A 19,133-nucleotide genomic window follows, 5' to 3' on the forward strand; every position below is an offset into this window, starting at 1 on the left:
TTTGTATGTAACACAATTGATTAATAATTAATTAAATCAAAACTTTCAAATTTTTATTCTATGTTTTATTTTAATCTTTAACAATTACATAATACAATAATTAATTATATAACAATACATTATTCATTTTGTTATAATTGCTATATATATATGTATATGTATATGTATATATAGTAATATTTTGTTTTTTATATTTTAATTTATTTAACTTAAAATGCTTGTAATATTTAATATAATTAATTATTATTTTATAATAATATATAATTAATTATATAATTTATATTCTATAATAATATACAATTAATATATAATTAATTCAGTTTTATATGAATTGTATTACTTTTTTTACTTACGTTATTTTATTTTTTTACTTACACTATATTTATTTTTAATTAATCTAGAATAAATTCTAACTTCAATTCTTAAGATTATAAAGAATAATTATAAATTCTATCTCATAAGATTAAAAACGATAATCTAAAATATATTTCATAAAATTAAAAAATTTTAAGATTCTATTAAAACTAACTAATAAAGAAACGTAAATTCTTCTTCAAACTGCTACTAATTAGATGTAATTTTTTTTTATAATAGATTTATTATAAATCAGCTACTATTTTTTTCACTTTATTAATATTTATTTTCGTAATATTAAAAATCTTTTTTTCTTCTATTAATTTATGCTTCATTATTCATTTTAAAAGTTGCATTTTTATTTAAAAAATGACTTAAATTTACTTTATATTAAAAAAAACTTAATCAATATAAACAGTAAAATGTATGTAAAATAATCCTAAAACCGAAATTTATATATTTCTTTTATTATTTTGAATATTTATATTATTTTTACTTCTTATAATTATAATATACTTATTATTATTTAAACTTAACTATTAAAAAGATTTTGTACATTTAGACTAGTTATTTAGAAGATATTATGTACTTAGAATTCCTATTTACTACAATACATAACCTTTCAATCAAAATTGTCAGACAAAATTTTATTGTTAAAACTATCATTTGAAAAAGCACAAGAAAGTAATAATGGTAGTAAAACTTAGAAATAATACACATGAGAGAAATAATAAGTATTTTATTTACAATATATTGTTAAAATAAGACAAATACTTTACCAAAGAATATACTATAATAAAATAGAATATTTATTATTCCTCCACATATCTTCATTTTTAAATATTACTATCACTTTTTCGCATTGCTAAATTATATTGTTAAATTTATTATTATGTTTGTATCTAAAATAAGCTATGTTCTGTATTTTACCATTTTTTTTTATTATCATTTTAATAATTAACATAGATTGGTTTAAATGATTATCATAATGAATTAAAATAAAAAAATTTAACATTAAATTATTAAATTATTAAAGTATTAAATTTTAACGTTAATATGTATAATATTATGCAAAATATTATACAAAATAAAATAAATATAATATGTTAACATCTTTTCCGACTTGAATTAAAAGAGAATATTGATTATTGAAATTAAATTATTCATTTACAAAAATAATAATAAAAAATAAAATAATGTTTTTTACAAACAAATATTAACAAAATAATTATTTTAATTATAAATAATTAGAATAATTAACGAATCAAAACTAGAATAAAAATTAATCAATCAGGCTACAACAGATCGAAACAGTACACATGTGTACACACAGAATAATATTACCATACTTTCTTAGTAAAAAATAATCAAAGATCTTCGAATATTAAAAACATAGATAGTAATATTACTTAATATTGTTTTCAATATTGATAATATCATTTTTATTAAACTTAATAAAGTATATTTTTAATATTATAATGATTTGTTGCTAATTTTTTCCTAAAATATCCTTTTCAAATCTGGATTGAGATTATAGAAATTATTTTTATATATTTATTAATATATATTAATATATAATGCCATCTCTGAATTGTATAAAGTACTTAAATAGTCATATCGATGAATGATACCGTTAATCTATAATAATTATCTACAATATTTATATCTTTCGAATATTTTCTAAATATAATGTTTTTTGTAATTTATTTATTTTAATTATTGTTTATTTTTCTTTGCTATTCTTTTCTAAAATATGGTTGAAAACCTAAAAAATAACTCATGTTTTTAGAAATGTCATTGGCATGATTGTTTATCCACCATTTTGTTTTGCTGTCGTCTTCAAAGTTTTTCCTGGTACCGTGGCCTATTTTACAATGGGAACATTCCTAATATAGTCTCGGGACACGAAATGCGACATATGATACATTAATCGATTCTTCTTGACGAGTAGATAACGAAGTTCTAAAACTTTTTTTGGAAAAATATATTTTTTTCTGTAAGAAACAAAAAATTAAAAAGTTAACCTATATGTTCATACGTAGTCACAAAGGTACGTATATTAGAAAATTGATATATTATTATTAAGAAAATTACAGCTAATTGCCATATATAACAAATTTAATTATAAAAAATTGTAGGAAAAAATTAAATATAAGAGACAGATTCTAATCTGAATCATTGAAAAATTATTTTGTATGTGCGTTACCAATCGCCTGTCAACGGCTAGATATTTATCTAGCCTAACCAATACTGATGTTTCTTTTGTATTTTAAAGAATTTTGGTAATCATTTCGAAAAATTACTTTTTCACGGATTTAAGTGGTTATATATATAAAATGGAAAAAATAAAGAAAAAGAAATCAATTGGATTTCAACGACCTTGAAGAAATTGAAGAAAATTAGTTTATGCTAGTGTAAACGTCAGTCGAAAAAATTAAACAATCTAATATAGGAAATGATTGATTATGTTAACATAAACTAATTTTCTATTAATTTTTTTTATAAAAAAGAAATAATTTGAAATCCATTACATCAATGTTATACTGCTATGCTATTACAATTTAATAAATAATAATCTTTTCTAAAATATTTATTTTAAATGCAAAATTTTAATACAAAAATTTAAAATGAAATTTCTTGGAAAAGATAAATTTCCATAGAATAATTTTCATGATTTTATAATTTATTCATTAAGATCGATTAAGATAAATCGATTATAATATATCGCATTTTGTGTCCTGAGACTATATAATTATTAGGATTACATCTTGTAATGAATTAAAAAAAAAAAGATTGATTCAAATTTAGAAAAATTATAGAATCAGATAACACTCTCTGTGTTGGAAGAGATTTGCTTTTGCTGGACTTACTCAGTTTTTTAATGAATTTCTCATTATGAGAATTCATGAAATATCATCTCGAGTTCTGATCCAACTTTCCTGACTTCTTTAATCAAATGGCAATTATTAGATAAAACAAAAAATTTTCTCGCCATTTAACACGTAAGTTTAATATCTTAATTGTGACACTTAAATATGATTGCTTCAAAATTCATTTCAGTATATTTTCAATGTGCAAATTATTAAACTTGTCTGAAAAATTATATTATGTTTGTTTGATAATGGTATGTTATATAAGATGTTTGTATTGTTGTAATTTGTGTGGTATTTTCATTGATTAATAATTAAATGTATATAATTAATTTATTTTACTTACTATAGGATGTCAGGTCAGAGTGGAGGGTATCGTTTACGGCTATCTAAACTCAACGATCAGTTGACATGTAAATTATGCGGTGGATATTTCATTGATGCAACTACGATTATAGAGTGTTTACATTCGTGTACGTGTATTCTTCTATTGCTTTTCTAATCCTTTTGTTTGTGGTGAATAAATATGCTTTCATCATTACAAAAGGTGATGATTCCAACATATTGATGTAAGCGGCGATTAACGTCGCACTACAGTTTGCAGGAGCTGTATCGTCAAGTATCTGGAGAACAATAAATATTGTCCAATATGTGAGGTACAGGTGCATAAAAGTAAACCATTACTCAATATTCGTCCAGACTATACTTTGCAGGACATTGTGTATAAATTGGTACCTGGATGTTACCAAAGTAAGTATTATAATTAATTATAAAAAAAACTTATAATGCTAATTGAAAAATTTAAGGGAAAAATGATACAAATGATAAAATTTTTATATTTTTCTATATTAAATATAAAAACATACTATGTATATATTTTTATATAAAAAAATCATATATATAATACATAAATTTGGAAAATCAAATTGAAAAAAAATGTTTAATTCTGGATATTCTGGATTATTGAATTTTTTATTTCTAAAAAAAGTAATGTATTTGTATAACTTATCTATTGAGTTTCTTAATTAATTTTTTAATTAAAATATTTATTCTCATTTCAGATGAAATGAGATGTAGGAGAGAGTTTTATTCAAAACATCCTGAAGCATGTACTCAAGCAACATCTCCAGAGGCAAGAGGAGAACCAATTGAATCACATATATATTCTCCAGATGAATCTCTTAGTTTATCATTAGAATACTTTAGTCCTTCCAAGGATATTAAAGGAATAGCTGTAAAACCCTTATTAAGGCGGTATCTACGTTGTCCTGCTGCAGTAACTATTTTTCATTTACAAAAACTTATACGAGCTAAGTATGGCTTAACTGATGCACATCGAGTGGATATTATGTATAAAGAGGAACCATTGTGTAGTAATTATACATTGATGGATGTGATGTATATTTATCATTGGAGGCGAGTGAGTATCAAAGATTTATTATTTAAAAATGTTTGAAAGTTTAAACATTTTTTTTTATTGTAAATATTATATCATATTCATTTCAGAAAGTGCCATTGCATTTAAGTTACAGAATATTTGAATCTTCTCCAAAACGAATAAAACTTTCAGAAGACAATGTCAATTACAAAACTTCTTTATTCCATGCTGGAATCGATTCTATTGAATCAAAAGAAGAAAAATCAACAAAAAGGGAATGGAAAGAAGTACAGTTGAAAATTTCTGAAACTGGTATAATGAGTATTACAGATATAACGGACCAACAATTTAAAAAGAATACAAGAGTTGAAGAACCTATTACTAGTGTTGAAATAAATACATCAATAATTGAAGAAAATGGCGATAGAAATAAAATATCTGAAGTCAGTAAAGAAAATAAACACTCTTCAGATATTAAGCAAGATATTAATGAATCTGATATTTCTTTCAAATTAAATGAATTTGATGACCAAAACAGCTTTAATCAAATAGAATCTGTAAAGACGTCGACAAAAGAAATAGAAAATATAATAAATTCTAAACATGAAGAAGAATCGAAAAATCGATCAAATAATAATAATAACGAAGATCAAATAATTTTGCAAAAAAATCATTCGCAAGAAACACAATACATAAATGAACATGAAATTAAAAACAATAATATTGAAAATAAAGATCAAAAAGAATCATCAAAAAATAATAATAATATTCTTACAGAAAAAGTAGAAACTTCTAAACAAAATTCAAGAAGTGAAGTAAAATTTGTAAATACGGGATCAAAAATCAATGCTTTAAGTGTAAAATTGCAATTTCAACCGAAAAGTGGACAAATTAGCAGTAGTAATGCTTCTTCAAAGAAAATTACAAAAGATAAAAAAATTATATCACAATTATCTAAAAAGACAGATATAAAAATGACAGAAAATTTGAAAACTACAGAATTAAAAAATTCTTTTGATACTTCAAAAGAACAAATTATGACAAATAATTGTGAAGTTACAATAAATAAATCGTTAGTTCCATACTGTACTAAAATCATATCACAAAAACCAGTATCTGAATTACAAGATAGTGTAGAACCTATTTTATCAACTTGTTTAAATACCTCAATTAATCCTGAAATAAAAGAAACGGAAACAAATGTAAAAAATGTGCAATCAATTGATCAGAAGGAAGAACATTCTCAAGGAGAAAATACTTCAGAAAAAAAATCATGTATATCAGATCAAAATTTAACTGAATCTTGTCAAAAAACAAATGAACAAACAAATACTCTTCCTCAAAAATCACCATATACACAAATTGAATCATTACCAAATAGTAATGCTGCATCTTTAAATCTTTCAACATCTCTATCTATATCTGCTGGCAATGGAGTTAATTCAGTTTCTACATCAACGATAAGTCAATCTTCATCTACATTTCCTTATACAGTTCAGGATTTAGTAAATAGTACAATGTTAAAACATTCTTTCAAAAGTTTAACGACATCAACAACTCAAAAATTATCTGCTACAGTTTCTACAAATGAAGTATCTACATCAGAAAGTCCTCCAGCATTTGCTGTACCTTCTATGAATGTCTCTTCTGCTTTAAAAAATAATTATCCAAGTACAAGTACAAGTACTTCAAAAGAATCTATTACAAAAGCAAATTTAGAAATATCTAATACATATTCAGTGCCTCCTTGCCCTGATGCTATTCCAATTTCTTTAATGAAACCAACAATACGTAAAAATGAATTAATTACAAAGGGTTCTAATTTAAATGAAATTTGTGCAAAAATTGGAGCTTCAGGTTCAAAAATTAATGATATTTGTGCTAAAATTGGAGAAAATTCTAAAGAAAAAAACAAAACAGAAGCAAAAAGTAAATCTGATATTCCAGATTTATTAAAAATTGGTAGAAAAAATGGTTCACCTGCAATTACTATTGATTCTACTAATAAGCATCAGCAACATACAAATATTCCAAATGTACCCATTTATTCACCTAGTAGCAATGCAATCACAACAGAAAGCAAAAATATTTATTCAAATGTAAAGGATAGTGTTAGAGCTACTTCATCAGTAACTACTTCTTTAATAGTAACATCACATTCTTTACAGAAAGTTCTTTCTGTCTCAAAAAAGCAAAGTCAAGCAATGGGTTATAAGACTCTTCGTGATCCTCCAAGATGCTGGAATCCTACACTTTCCAAAAACAATTATGTAGCAGTTAAAAATCAAAGTAAAGAAACGCAAAATCAATTACATCAAACTGTACTTTTTGAAAGAAGTAAAACAATTCAATCTAAACCTGCTAAAATATTTAAAAGAAACATGTTAAGATATTTAGGCAATCCTGCTTCTGGAGTGAAACCAATATATGGCATTGGTAATGAATGTAAAGAAAAAGAACAATCAACAATGACATCAACAACAACTACGAATACATCTAGTAATTCCAAAAATGGAAATTTGAGTATGATGAAGATAGATCCTAAAACTTTATCTCCAATTGTTTCAACAGTTAATTCACCTATTGTTTCACCACCTCCATATTCTCCTAGTGCAAGGAATTATTCAAATCCTCCATTCTCAAGAGATATTTGTAGAAGTACTGGTTCATCAATATCTCCTAAAAATTCTCCAGTAAATATGCTTTCTACGAGTCCTTTTATACCCTCTCCAACACCAAATATGAATCCTGGATTAATTTATCCTCATTTTCCACCACCATTCCCAGATACTAATAGATTTCCAAATCCTTTGATACGTTCACCAATAGGAATTCCATCTCCCAGTGCCTTCCATAGTAATTTACCTCCTTCAATTAATAAATTATATCAACGATCTAGTTATATTCCACAAACTACTGGTTTTTCTCCTGTTTCACAACCTCCAACAGTTCAAAGAATACCACCAAGCACTTATTCTTCACCCAAATCACCTAAAACTACCTCTTTAACAGCAATTTCTCCTGCATCATACAACTTGGTCAAATCTGAAACACAAACAATTGCAACGTCTCTTGAGACTAATAATCTGCTTCTTCCAGAAAATACATCACAGGAAGATGTCAGTGCATTTAATTTGTCTAAGACTGGAAATTTTTGTAATACAGAGACTGTTAAAATACCAACAGAAACAGTTCGAAATTCTAAATCAACTTCACTTTCCCCAAGTTCAAGTATTGGACAGAATAAAAATACATTGATTATTAATTCGAAAAATAAATTAGAAACATCTTTATTGGGTACTGGCGATCAAGATCAAAATAAAGAACGATTGGAAAAAGAAGTTACAAAATGTAAAGAACAGAATTTATATCTTTCAAAAGGACAAAATTCAGAAAAAGGTCGATTAGATGAAAATATTGACAATGTAAATACAAAAAAAGAAAAATCAATTTCTCAAATTAATGGAGATCTTATCAGTGAAAATAAAAACGAAACAACAATTGATAAAGTTACAGAACAACAAAATGAAAAAAATGAAACAAAGACAGTACAAGTATCGGAAAAAGTTATTGAAAAAGAAGAAATAGAAGAACCTAAAAATGAGAAGTGTGACAAAACCGAGGAACAACAGAATAATTCTGAGACTCAAAATAATAAAGCAAAAACATAAATTTTGTATTAAGCAAGTTATTCAATTTATATGTTTTTGCACTAAAATATTTGGATATTGCTATATTTTATTTCAAACAAAACATTTTATCAAATTGTAATTCTTTATATTTCCGATAAATTTTTCCATAATATTACTACTATAAAACAAATTCAATAATTATTATGATTTTTAAATCACAAAACATTAAACATATTAAAATATTATGTTTAATATATATTAATATTAAATTTTTACTTTGTGACTAAAAATTGTAATAATTATAGAAATATTCCTTTGATTTGAACAAAAAAAAATGACTAAATATATTCAAAACTATATTCAATAGGGGATTGTATACAGATCACATAGAAAAACTTACTGCGTATAATTAATCATATTTATGTGACAAAAGTTTTTATAATATAATTTCACGCAATTTGTTAGTTTACATTATTTATCATATTTTTGAACAGATTCTATTATATGTTTCTGAATATATCTTAGTCAAATAAATATGTAACCAAAGCCTCGAGAATTAATGTTCTAAGTAGATTTAGTCAGAATACAGTTTTTCGAGATTGGCTCTTTTTTTGCATACTCTCTTTTTTAAAAAAAACAACTATAGTAAAATGTCCGAGGCCTTATCACAATAATCTTATGAAATAATGTTAGGAAATCAAGAGCAAGATCGTTGTTAGATGATTTAAAAAATGAGAAAAAGTATTACACTATAAGTGATTTCTCTCTTTCCAGCTTAATTAGTTAATATTATCGATGTGTCGCATCGCACCGAATTATTAAAATAGCACGCATGGATAAAAAGTCCATTATTAATTTTAATAAGTGCCGGAAAGAAAGAAAGTTAATGTATAGATAAATTTTTAATATTGGATGATCTTTTTTTCTTTTTAGATACATTTACTTGTAAATAGTGTATAATGATTCGAAAAAGTCTATATCATATATTAGATATAAAAAAATTATCAATTATTAATATAATTTAACACACATATTTTTAGGAATTAAGGAATGTAACGAATAGTATTTTTTGTCTAATATGAGAAAGCAATTTTTAGAGAGATGCCTGATTGTAGAGCAAAAAAACAACGTATTTTTAATAAGTTATTAGTTGTGTGCGCGCGCGACTCTTTTGTATACAAGGTGTACCTGAATGAGTGAGCGAGTGAAAAATGTATGTGTATAATCTTTGTGTAAAAAAAATTTCAATATCGTTTAAATCAAAATGGTTTAAACGAAGTTTTCGAGATTTGTTTTATTTATAAAAACGTTGATCGTCGTTTGTTTTGAAATTTATGTACGTGTCTACGTATGTTGTGTGCACGCGCGCATACTCTCTACACGCGCGCGGTATCAATACAGTAATAATACTACATGAAGTAGAGGATGTTCTTTTAATTATAAAAATATAGTTGATTATACTTTACATGGTCTGTTATTTGTATAAGATTTTACCACTACACTTATACGTACAAATTGAGTTTATTATTAAATGATTACTATAATAATTATTGTGTAAATATTAATATACAAATGTCATAAATTGTTGATTATGCTTCATTTATAGAAATTCATATATTGTAAAAAAAAGTAGTTAAAACAATAATTCCAAGAAACTTTAAAAATATAAATGAGTTGTATTGTATGAAGTAAACTAATAACTTAAAAATACAGCTAAACATTAGTGAGCTTCTCTGAATATCTAATAACATCTTTGAGCTTAAATACCAAATCTTGCAATTGCTGTATTGTACATGAAAATGTTACATAATTTATTGTTTCATGTTTTTTAGTACTAAGTCTCACATGATAAAGAGGAACACCAAGTGAATCGCATGTGTCCAACTGAAAATCACTTTCATAAATAAGAATGAATTAAACATCTTTGGATGAAATGGTCGGTATTTTATTCACCGATCAATTACCTTGATACAATAATCTAAATGCCAGTCTATATCAATAATATGAGGTGGATTATTGCCTATCAATTCCAACTGAGATTGTATTGCTGTTTTATTGTTAATATATACTTCACATAATTTGCTAATTCTTTTTTCATCAATATATATGAGATTTAAAAAATTTCTTAAACTTTCTTCATCTAAGTCATGCCGAGAAGCTTCTATAAGTAAACATACCACATCAGTAAAAGTTTTTTTTGTTAAAATTGGTTTTGAATCAGATGCTTTTACAGTGCCTAAAATTTAATTTAAATATCTTTGTTAATTATCTTTTAATAATTGATAATTAAGATAATATAACAAAATAATATAACATAAAACAAATACTTACATTTTATTTCTGAAGGACTTTCATATATACATGAAATAGCTGTTTCTAAAATTTGTGAGAAATTATCATCAGTAATAACATTTGTATTTAAAATATTAGCAATACCATCAATGGTATCTTTCGATAATTCCATTATTATATTCCAAAAAATTAAATTCACTTATAAGTATGCTAAAATCATTTAGTTGTTTTTATAATTTATATTTAGAAAATATTTGTTCTTATAACTATAAAAGACAAGGGAAAAGGAAACATAAATATTTAAAACATTTAAAATTTGTGAGAATTACATAACAAACATATGAGGTTATCTTCTATATTTAACAATATTTAATCTCTAAATCATTATAATAAGTTGTAATAAATAATAATAATAATAATTTTAATTTTCTAATTTATTTTATAAAATTATACCTTTCTCAGTTAATTATTTTTATTGAATAGAAATAAAATATGTACGTCTAGATTTATATAACCAGAACTAGATAATATATTTTAATTTTTATTATATTTAAAATTTTAACGAATATTTGTAAATATAAATGTATATAGGAATTAAAAATAAATTATTAATTTATTTTAAATAAATATTTGTTTTATAATAAGAACGATCAAATACAAGATACAATGTATGAATCCACAAATAAGATTGATAAATCATACACTGAAATACAAATATTAAATATAAAAGTTAAAAGATACAATTAAGTATATATATATATATCAATGCATATTAATTATAATAAATATACATGTATTACATAAAATAATTAAAATGATTTGGTAAATAACTATTAATAAAATTGTTGCATAAAATTTTTTGAAACTATTAAGAAAAACAGTTTTGTGACTATACAATGATTGTATTCAATAGATATTCATGTGTGTACATGAATTGAATTAATACGATAACGAAAAAAATTTTCATATGTATATCAATTTTAGTTATTTACTATTTTATTATCTCATTTCATTTAAATATTAATTTCCTATCGAATTGACATTAATTTTATATAGAATTCATATTATTTATATTATCATATTATAAAATATAAAATAATATTAGTTTTGAACGATTTTTTAAAACAATTCATTTTTTAATTCTAATAATTCTTACGAAGAAATATTAAAATAATATATTAAATATTACAATATATATTAAAATATACTTACCATTAATAATAATTTTAAAATATGAATAACATAAAATGATGATTTTTTATTTACAGCATTTCTTATTTGGATCATTATAATTCTATTAAATAAAATGTACATTATTAAAATCAAAAGATTTTTATCATTAAATTGCAATGTATTTAATATTTTCTCATATAATATTATAATATCTATATAACATTATATTAATTTTTTAAGTCATATTAAAATTAGAAAATGTATTTTCTAAATTATTTTTGCATCTCATCTGTAATTTTATGTATAAAATATTTTTATAGAAATCCGGTAATATTGCTAATTAAAAACCAATGAATATAATAACCATGAATAGAAAAAAATTTAAATAAAATCATAAACGAGATACAGAATAGATACAACATCTTATAAGAATTCGGGTTATATGTCAGTAAAATAATAATTTCGAAAAAATAAACTGTTTTTTTTTATATCTTCTGCTATTTATTATAAGAAATATAAAATGTATATTATAATAAATGTATCCATTTATGAATATTTAAACATATATTCATTTCATAGAAAATTATATTCTTTTGCTTATAAAGTAAAAATGTTATCGCTTAAATTGCGGTAATTCCATTTTTGTATGTTTATAATATCAATGGAAAATTTTGTTGTAAATTTAAAAATACAGTTGTCTCTGTTATATAATAATCTCTCATATATAGTCAGATAGAATATTGGCTCTTTCAATAAATCATGTATAAAAATTTAATGTAATTTTTTGAAATATAGATAGTGAATAGTGATAGATAGTGAAAGTGATATGATAGTTTTAAAATTCATTGGCGAAAGAATTATTTTAGATATATATATAAAGAATTATATAGGATGTTCCATAGATGTTGGAAAATTAAAATTCCTGAAGTGATTTCAAGTAATATTCAATAATATCCTTTGCAAAAACTTTCATTATGATTTTGTTAATTAGTTATTAATAATAGTTATTAATAAAAAACATTAACAAATCACGGAGCGCATAGCCTAATCGCGACAATAACATTGGCTATATGCTGATTTGATCGAGCATAACAAGTCCAAGCAATGTATTTCGAAAAAAGTGTGTTGAATTAAATATAATAAATATTTTTTTATCAATAAAAATTATATCAAATTATATTATGAACAATGAATAAATAAATAAATATAATATTTAATACACTTTCTTCGAAATATATTACCTAGATTTTTATTCGTGCTCAATCGGTAGCACGTAGCTAATTCTACTTACTATACGTTCTATATAAACATAACAAAAGTTTTAGCAAAAAAAAAATATTGCTTGAAATTATTTCAAAAATTTCCAATTTACAGATATTCCAACATTTTTGGGACAGTCTTGATTGTTATATTACTGCCGAATGCGGATAATACATTCTATCTATTCTATTAAATGTGACCTAATTTCTTTTCGGCTAATATTTTTCGCAAAAGAAGAAACACATTTTAGCAAATGTTAGATTAGATGTTAAATTAGACATGTCACATGATACGATACAACACTTGGCTTTAGAAAATCATGATCATATAACGTAATTTTGGTTTAATAATAACGAGAATAATATGACATTATATTTTTCTTTTCTGAAAATTTGTCGGAGAAAATTGAATGATACAGAGAATACCACTTTATCTTCATTATACATGCCTTGATGAGGATTTAGGATTTAAAAATTTTCTTTTAAAAAAATGATGTTATAATCTCTCTTATTACAAATATCATATGACATAATATAATATGATTGTAACGTGATCTGCAATTATTGTATGCATAATGCAAATTATAAATATATAAAAATAATAAAGTATAAAATAATGAAATATAAAAAAAAATTATCAAAAAAAAAGTTTCTTGAAAACATGTATTTGAATGTATTTATCAATTATTAATATATTTTTATTATTAATATAATTATAAGTTTTTTATATATAATATAAAAAAATAGTTAAGAATTATTCATTGCATATAAAAATTCAAATTTTTTAAGAAATGGACATAAATTATTTGGAGTAAGGTATCGATATATTAAATTTTTTTTTAATTTAAATCTAAATTGATAAATATTCAGAAACAAAAAATATAAAAATAATTTTAAAAACTTCTAAAATCATAAGCACAAGTGTAACTATTTCCATTCTAAATATTGCGGCGCATCGTTTGAAAACCAATATTAATAGCAACAGTTGCTAAACGACATAATTTCCACCTATTTGTCTATAATATGAGTTATGATATCATACAATTACAATGGTATAGTGTATTATCAAGATAGTAACTTTAACGGAAAGTCTATTTGATTCTCGATATTTTAAGATTGTTTTATCTTCGATACGTGATGAAAATAATATCATTATATTATAATTGTTTTATAATAAACAAATTGCTAGTAATTTTAAATTTATGAACTAAAAATATTTTTATTTATGAATATATTAAATATTAAATTTAAAAATTATTTAGCGAGGAATAAAATATATAATGAAATAGATTTTGATAAATATTTTGTTTTTTTTTATATAAAGATATTAAAAAAAATATATATCAATGTTTTTGGAAAATTGATTCTAAACATCAAAATGATGAAAAAAATTCGTATATATATATATATATATATAAACATGACTATCATTTATATCGTAAATCATACCAGATATTCAACTTTTATTATAATAAAAATATGTATTGTCAAATTTATTTATTTTTATCAATATAATATTTATAAACAATAATAATATTATAAACAAATAATATTGTTGGTAGCTTTTACCAAAATTATATTTCTGTAATGTTGTAATATATATGATTCTTCTATTAGAAATATAAATTCATCATTATTATTCTAAATCTTAAATGTGATAATTTAATAATAAGTTAATGAAATTTAAAGTTGACAATAATTTTAATAAAAGAATCTTTCGAGGAAAGTATATTGAATATTATAGTTCATTCATTGTTCATAATTCGATATAATTTTTTATCGATAAAAAAATATTTATCGTATAATATTCTTTGATTTATATAATGCTTGAACTTGTTCATGTTCGCTTGACGATTTATAACCAATGCTACTTTTGCAGTTTGATTAGGTATGTGATTGGTGTTTTTTTTTTGTTAATAACTCATTAACAAAGCTGAAACGAAACTTTTTATAAAGAAAAATATTGAAATTAGAAATCTTCAATTAAACATTTCTATATTTTTGGAATATGTTTATATATATATTTGATCTTATCTTATTTAGAAAAACATTAAAAAAGTTTTATTGAAAAAAATTACAAAATTTCATTATTGCATTAATTTATTTTATTGATATATTTATTTTGATTATCTTTTTTTTGCTCTTTTAGTTGCTATCTTTTCCTAAATTTTTTAAAGATATGAAAAAAAAAATTTTGGAATTTCGAGTTATATTGAAATTAAGAAAGATTAATTTGTTGATATAAATGACATTTTTACATTACATTATTCATGTACATTTCTATTGACTAACAAATTTATTTTTTATATATTATTATTTATATATTTATATTTTTTATATGTTGCAAATAATGTTACACGAATAAAATTAGATAAGAAATATTATGTCAAAATAAAGATTATCTAGAAAAATCATTATCATATATGAATGTTTTGAAACTTTTCATTCGTTTTAGAATTTAATGTGATTTTATTTTATTTTTTATAAATATAATTATTTTTTTTCTAATAAAGATTAATGTATATTTAAATAAATATAAAATATATAATTTTTCTTCATATATTTTATTCATAAATTTTCTTCATAAATATTTTTATATAATATAAATTTTTTTTTTAAAAGCCAAATTAAGTAATTAATAATGATTATAATCGTTATTTTATAACTTTTCATTGAAAAAACTAATAAAACTTGTATTAATTAATCTTTAATACTAAATTTTTTATACTTAATATTAAATTCTCATATAATTTTTGTATGAAAAAAATATTTATTTATTATTTTATTCTTGTGAATAAGAAAAGAGAATCATAATTATAATAAATTAATAGTTTTGAAAACAAAAATTTGTTCTTGCATTAAATAATGCAATGAAATCAGAAAAATTTTAAGAATATAATAATTTGTATTTAGAGATTATCATACGAATAAATTATTTAATACCTAAGTATAACATAATTACCTAAGTATATTGTTTATATATAAGAATGATTAGATTTAAAATATATAGATTTCTTTAAGATTATCAATTGTTTTGATATATATTTTATTTATAATATCATAGTTATATTTATATTTTATTTATAATAATCATAGTAAGACCTAATTTTTATTTTAATCATTTTTAACACTATAATTATTTTTCGTATTGAATTGAGTATAATAAATAATATATTAGTTTTTTATTAATAACTTATTAATATATTATGATTTTCAAATTTTTTGAAAATTATCATATATTATGTTTATTCTATATTTTGTTGCATTTTGAAATTGTATAAATTAAATTCTGCAAATTAGATTTGTATGCACACATTCCAACGTCTTTTTTTAATTTCTTTGTTTCTTCTCTATTTTTAATTTTTATAATCATGCAACATAATGGCCATATTTTCAACAATTTTTGCATTGATAAAATAAGTTTTATTTTATTTTTAATTTTATTTTATTTTAAATTGCACATTTTATTTTTATAAATTCACTTTAAGCAGACAAAAATAAATAACAACTCATTGTATTCATCAACATAAGGAAGTATGATATAATATTAATATTATTAAATAGTATGATATTAATACTATTTATAAATAACATACCATCTGAAATTAATTCAAATATCTTGTAGAAATTAAATTCATGATTATGCTAAGAATGAATTCAAAATCGATTTTCTCGAAAACAAAGTTTCAAAAAAAAAATTTTAGTTTTTATTTTCAATTTATTTTTTTTTTATGTAGAATCACTTCTTACTTTATTATGAAGTTGAAACATAAAACTGAGAAATTATAATCGATCAATTTATAGAAGTTGATTTATGTTAATAAATTGAATTTATTTAATAATATATATCATTAAGTTGTTGGCATATATTTACTTATCACAATCGATGAATATGATGTTTCAAACAATTGGTAGCAAAAATTACAATAAATGATTGTTACACTCATATTTCTCTTTAAAAGTTTTTGAATTGTTCTAATGAAACTTTATATTTAAAAATAAATTAATTTTATTTTTTTATATATGAATTATTTTCTTTATTATTGAATTCAATTTTTCCATGTGTGATTAAATATTTATCTCTATAAAGCAGATTTTCTTCATTTAAATAATTTTTTAAACCACCTATATACATATATATTAAATATAAATTAATAGATCAATGAATTAATATTTCTAAGTGAAAAACTATTAAAAATATATACAAAATATGCAATATATTGTATATAATGAAAAGTATGCTTATAAAGTTTTCTAGATCAATTTTATGATCTTTAGCCATGCAAATATTTGTTTAAAATCAATGAATTAGGACAAATGAATTCAATTTTAAATGAATAAAAAATAAAATAAAGTTCCTTAAAATTATTATATTTTACAATAATTTTAACAAATTCGTGATTGTATAATTATTCTCAAAATATATATATATAATTAATCTTATTTTAAATAACAAAAACGCAAAAGTTGAAATTTCCGCAACGATCGATTCGCGAAGTTAGAAGAGGAAGAATAAGCATACGCCTGCGCTACGTTCTCTATACACTCTTTTACTTCAAGTATTTGTGCAAAGCAATAATAAAAGTAATAGAAACTAAATATGTAGTTTTTTGTAATATTTATTCATGTAATATTTTAAAGTGATCATATACAAAAATTGCCTAAAGACAATAGCAAAAATGCGTAACAATGTAAGATTATAAACAAACAGTTACGAGAGAAAATATAGTTTGTATTATTTTAATAATATTTATTCGTTTTCATATTTTTTTAGTTCGATATATGTATGTATTTTTACTTCTGTACATATACATCAAAATAACGATAATAAAATTTTAATGGAACATACGATTTTTAAATTAATTTTCTTTCAGGAAATATCAACGATATATTTGTTGTTATTATTAATTTTATGTGCAGAAGTATATATGATAAATGCAAGACATCTGATTAAAAAGAGGAATTATAGCGATCAAAGTGTAAGAGGTTATTTAGCAGAGGTAAATAAATAATAAACACAAATGCGACATTTATTATTAATAGACACAAATTAATTTTTTGTTTCTAGCGGACTTGTTGGTGGAATGAAGTTTGTAAAGAAGAATTTCACAGTAAATTTCGATGCCGTTGTCCAAGATGGTCCTATTGCCGTGCTCCTGGTAGATATTACGATGCACATTGTAGTATGACACGTACAGGCTATATTTGGACTCAACCAGAAACTTCGTTAACTCTCGAAGTTAATAAATGAATTTCTTTTTATAAATTTTTTCTCAATTGCATGTATTGCAAATCAAAAGTTCTCAATATCAATTTATGTAATATTATCTTATAGAAGTTAATTAAATTTATATTAATTTAAATTTAATTTTATCGATAAATTTTATCATTATTATTGTGCAACGAATATACTTAGGATAAATAATTACTGTTTATTTCTTACTTACTTCTATTCTTCCCTTGTATATATACATATTTTATTATATCTACGTAATAAGTTAAATAAACTTAATTTCTTTTTGCATTTAATAAATTATAAATTAAAAGGATTAATAAGGATTAATAATAGAAAAACATTTGTTACAAATTTTTGTATAAATTGTAAAACATAAGATTTATAATATATACCATTATTATCATATTTATAATTATAATTTGTTAAATATTGTTAAATATTTATAATAGTAGATATAATTGAATAAGTAGTCAATATTATAGTAGAAGAATAAATGATTTTTTATTAAATATTCATTTCTTTTTTATTTATAGAAAATTATTATTAATTAATATAATTAAATTATTTATCAATATTGATGCTTGATATAATATTATTTATTTTAGGCAATTATAAATAAAAAAAATATTTTATTTTAATTATTAAATTAATAAATAATTTATTAATATTGTTAATATTGTAAGGATAATTTAGTTATATTTATATTATTAAATATAGTCTTATTTCATATTAATTAATTTATTTATATAAATATGTGCAATAAAAAATTATATTTAATTATGAACATTATAAACATATTAGTTTAATCATACAGATACGAAATGTATATAATACAATATAAATACAATTTAATAATTAAACTATATTTTTTATAAAAAGACTTATAAATGATGTACATATAAATAAAATGTATATGTATATATGTATAATTATAATTAT

At 21.6% G+C, this 19,133-nt stretch overlaps 3 protein-coding genes across 9 annotated transcripts; 2 read left to right on the forward strand and 1 right to left on the reverse strand.

The window, feature by feature from the left end:
• The first annotated feature begins 2,186 nt into the window (after positions 1 to 2,186).
• Positions 2,187 to 9,699, forward strand: LOC100865279 (uncharacterized). Of its 5 annotated transcripts, none has more exons than XM_086914996.1 (6): positions 2,187 to 3,356; positions 3,576 to 3,697; positions 3,822 to 3,974; positions 4,286 to 4,644; positions 4,731 to 7,295; positions 7,702 to 9,699. In XM_086914996.1, the coding sequence occupies exons 2-6, from the start codon at positions 3,577 to 3,579 to the stop codon at positions 7,858 to 7,860; spliced, it is 3,357 nt and encodes a 1,118-aa protein (XP_086771122.1). In that variant the 5' UTR covers positions 2,187 to 3,356; position 3,576; the 3' UTR covers positions 7,861 to 9,699. The 5 variants fall into 5 exon arrangements, with proteins under 5 accessions (XP_086771122.1, XP_012347547.2, XP_086771119.1 ...); XM_012492093.3 differs by having other exon boundaries at positions 2,187 to 2,404; positions 3,163 to 3,356; positions 4,731 to 9,699; XM_086914994.1 differs by having other exon boundaries at positions 2,191 to 2,404; positions 3,174 to 3,356; positions 4,731 to 9,699.
• On the reverse strand, positions 9,654 to 11,434 carry LOC100865403 (COMM domain-containing protein 3). Of its 2 annotated transcripts, none has more exons than XM_003697608.4 (4): positions 10,980 to 11,434; positions 10,566 to 10,736; positions 10,199 to 10,470; positions 9,654 to 10,118 (listed from the first exon to the last, which is right to left on the reverse strand). In XM_003697608.4, the coding sequence occupies exons 2-4, from the start codon at positions 10,696 to 10,698 to the stop codon at positions 9,948 to 9,950; spliced, it is 576 nt and encodes a 191-aa protein (XP_003697656.1). In that variant the 5' UTR covers positions 10,699 to 10,736; positions 10,980 to 11,434; the 3' UTR covers positions 9,654 to 9,947. The 2 variants fall into 2 exon arrangements, with proteins under 2 accessions (XP_003697656.1, XP_031775029.1); XM_031919169.2 differs by having other exon boundaries at positions 10,566 to 10,792; positions 10,980 to 11,262.
• A 6,024-nt stretch (positions 11,435 to 17,458) lies between these two features.
• On the forward strand, positions 17,459 to 19,116 carry LOC100865564 (uncharacterized). Of its 2 annotated transcripts, XM_012492096.3 has the most exons (3): positions 17,459 to 17,649; positions 17,833 to 17,958; positions 18,027 to 19,116. In XM_012492096.3, exons 1-3 carry the CDS (start codon positions 17,638 to 17,640, stop codon positions 18,207 to 18,209), a joined length of 321 nt encoding a protein of 106 aa, XP_012347550.1. In that variant the 5' UTR covers positions 17,459 to 17,637; the 3' UTR covers positions 18,210 to 19,116. The 2 variants fall into 2 exon arrangements, with proteins under 2 accessions (XP_012347550.1, XP_086771135.1); XM_086915009.1 differs by lacking the exon at positions 17,459 to 17,649 and having other exon boundaries at positions 17,660 to 17,958.
• The last annotated feature ends 17 nt before the right edge of the window (positions 19,117 to 19,133 follow it).

Source organism: Apis florea, unplaced genomic scaffold (genome assembly GCF_048593485.1).
Source record: "Apis florea isolate Af1SG1 unplaced genomic scaffold, ASM4859348v1 contig_3758_pilon, whole genome shotgun sequence".
In the NCBI taxonomy this organism is placed as follows: Eukaryota; Metazoa; Arthropoda; class Insecta; order Hymenoptera; family Apidae; genus Apis; species Apis florea.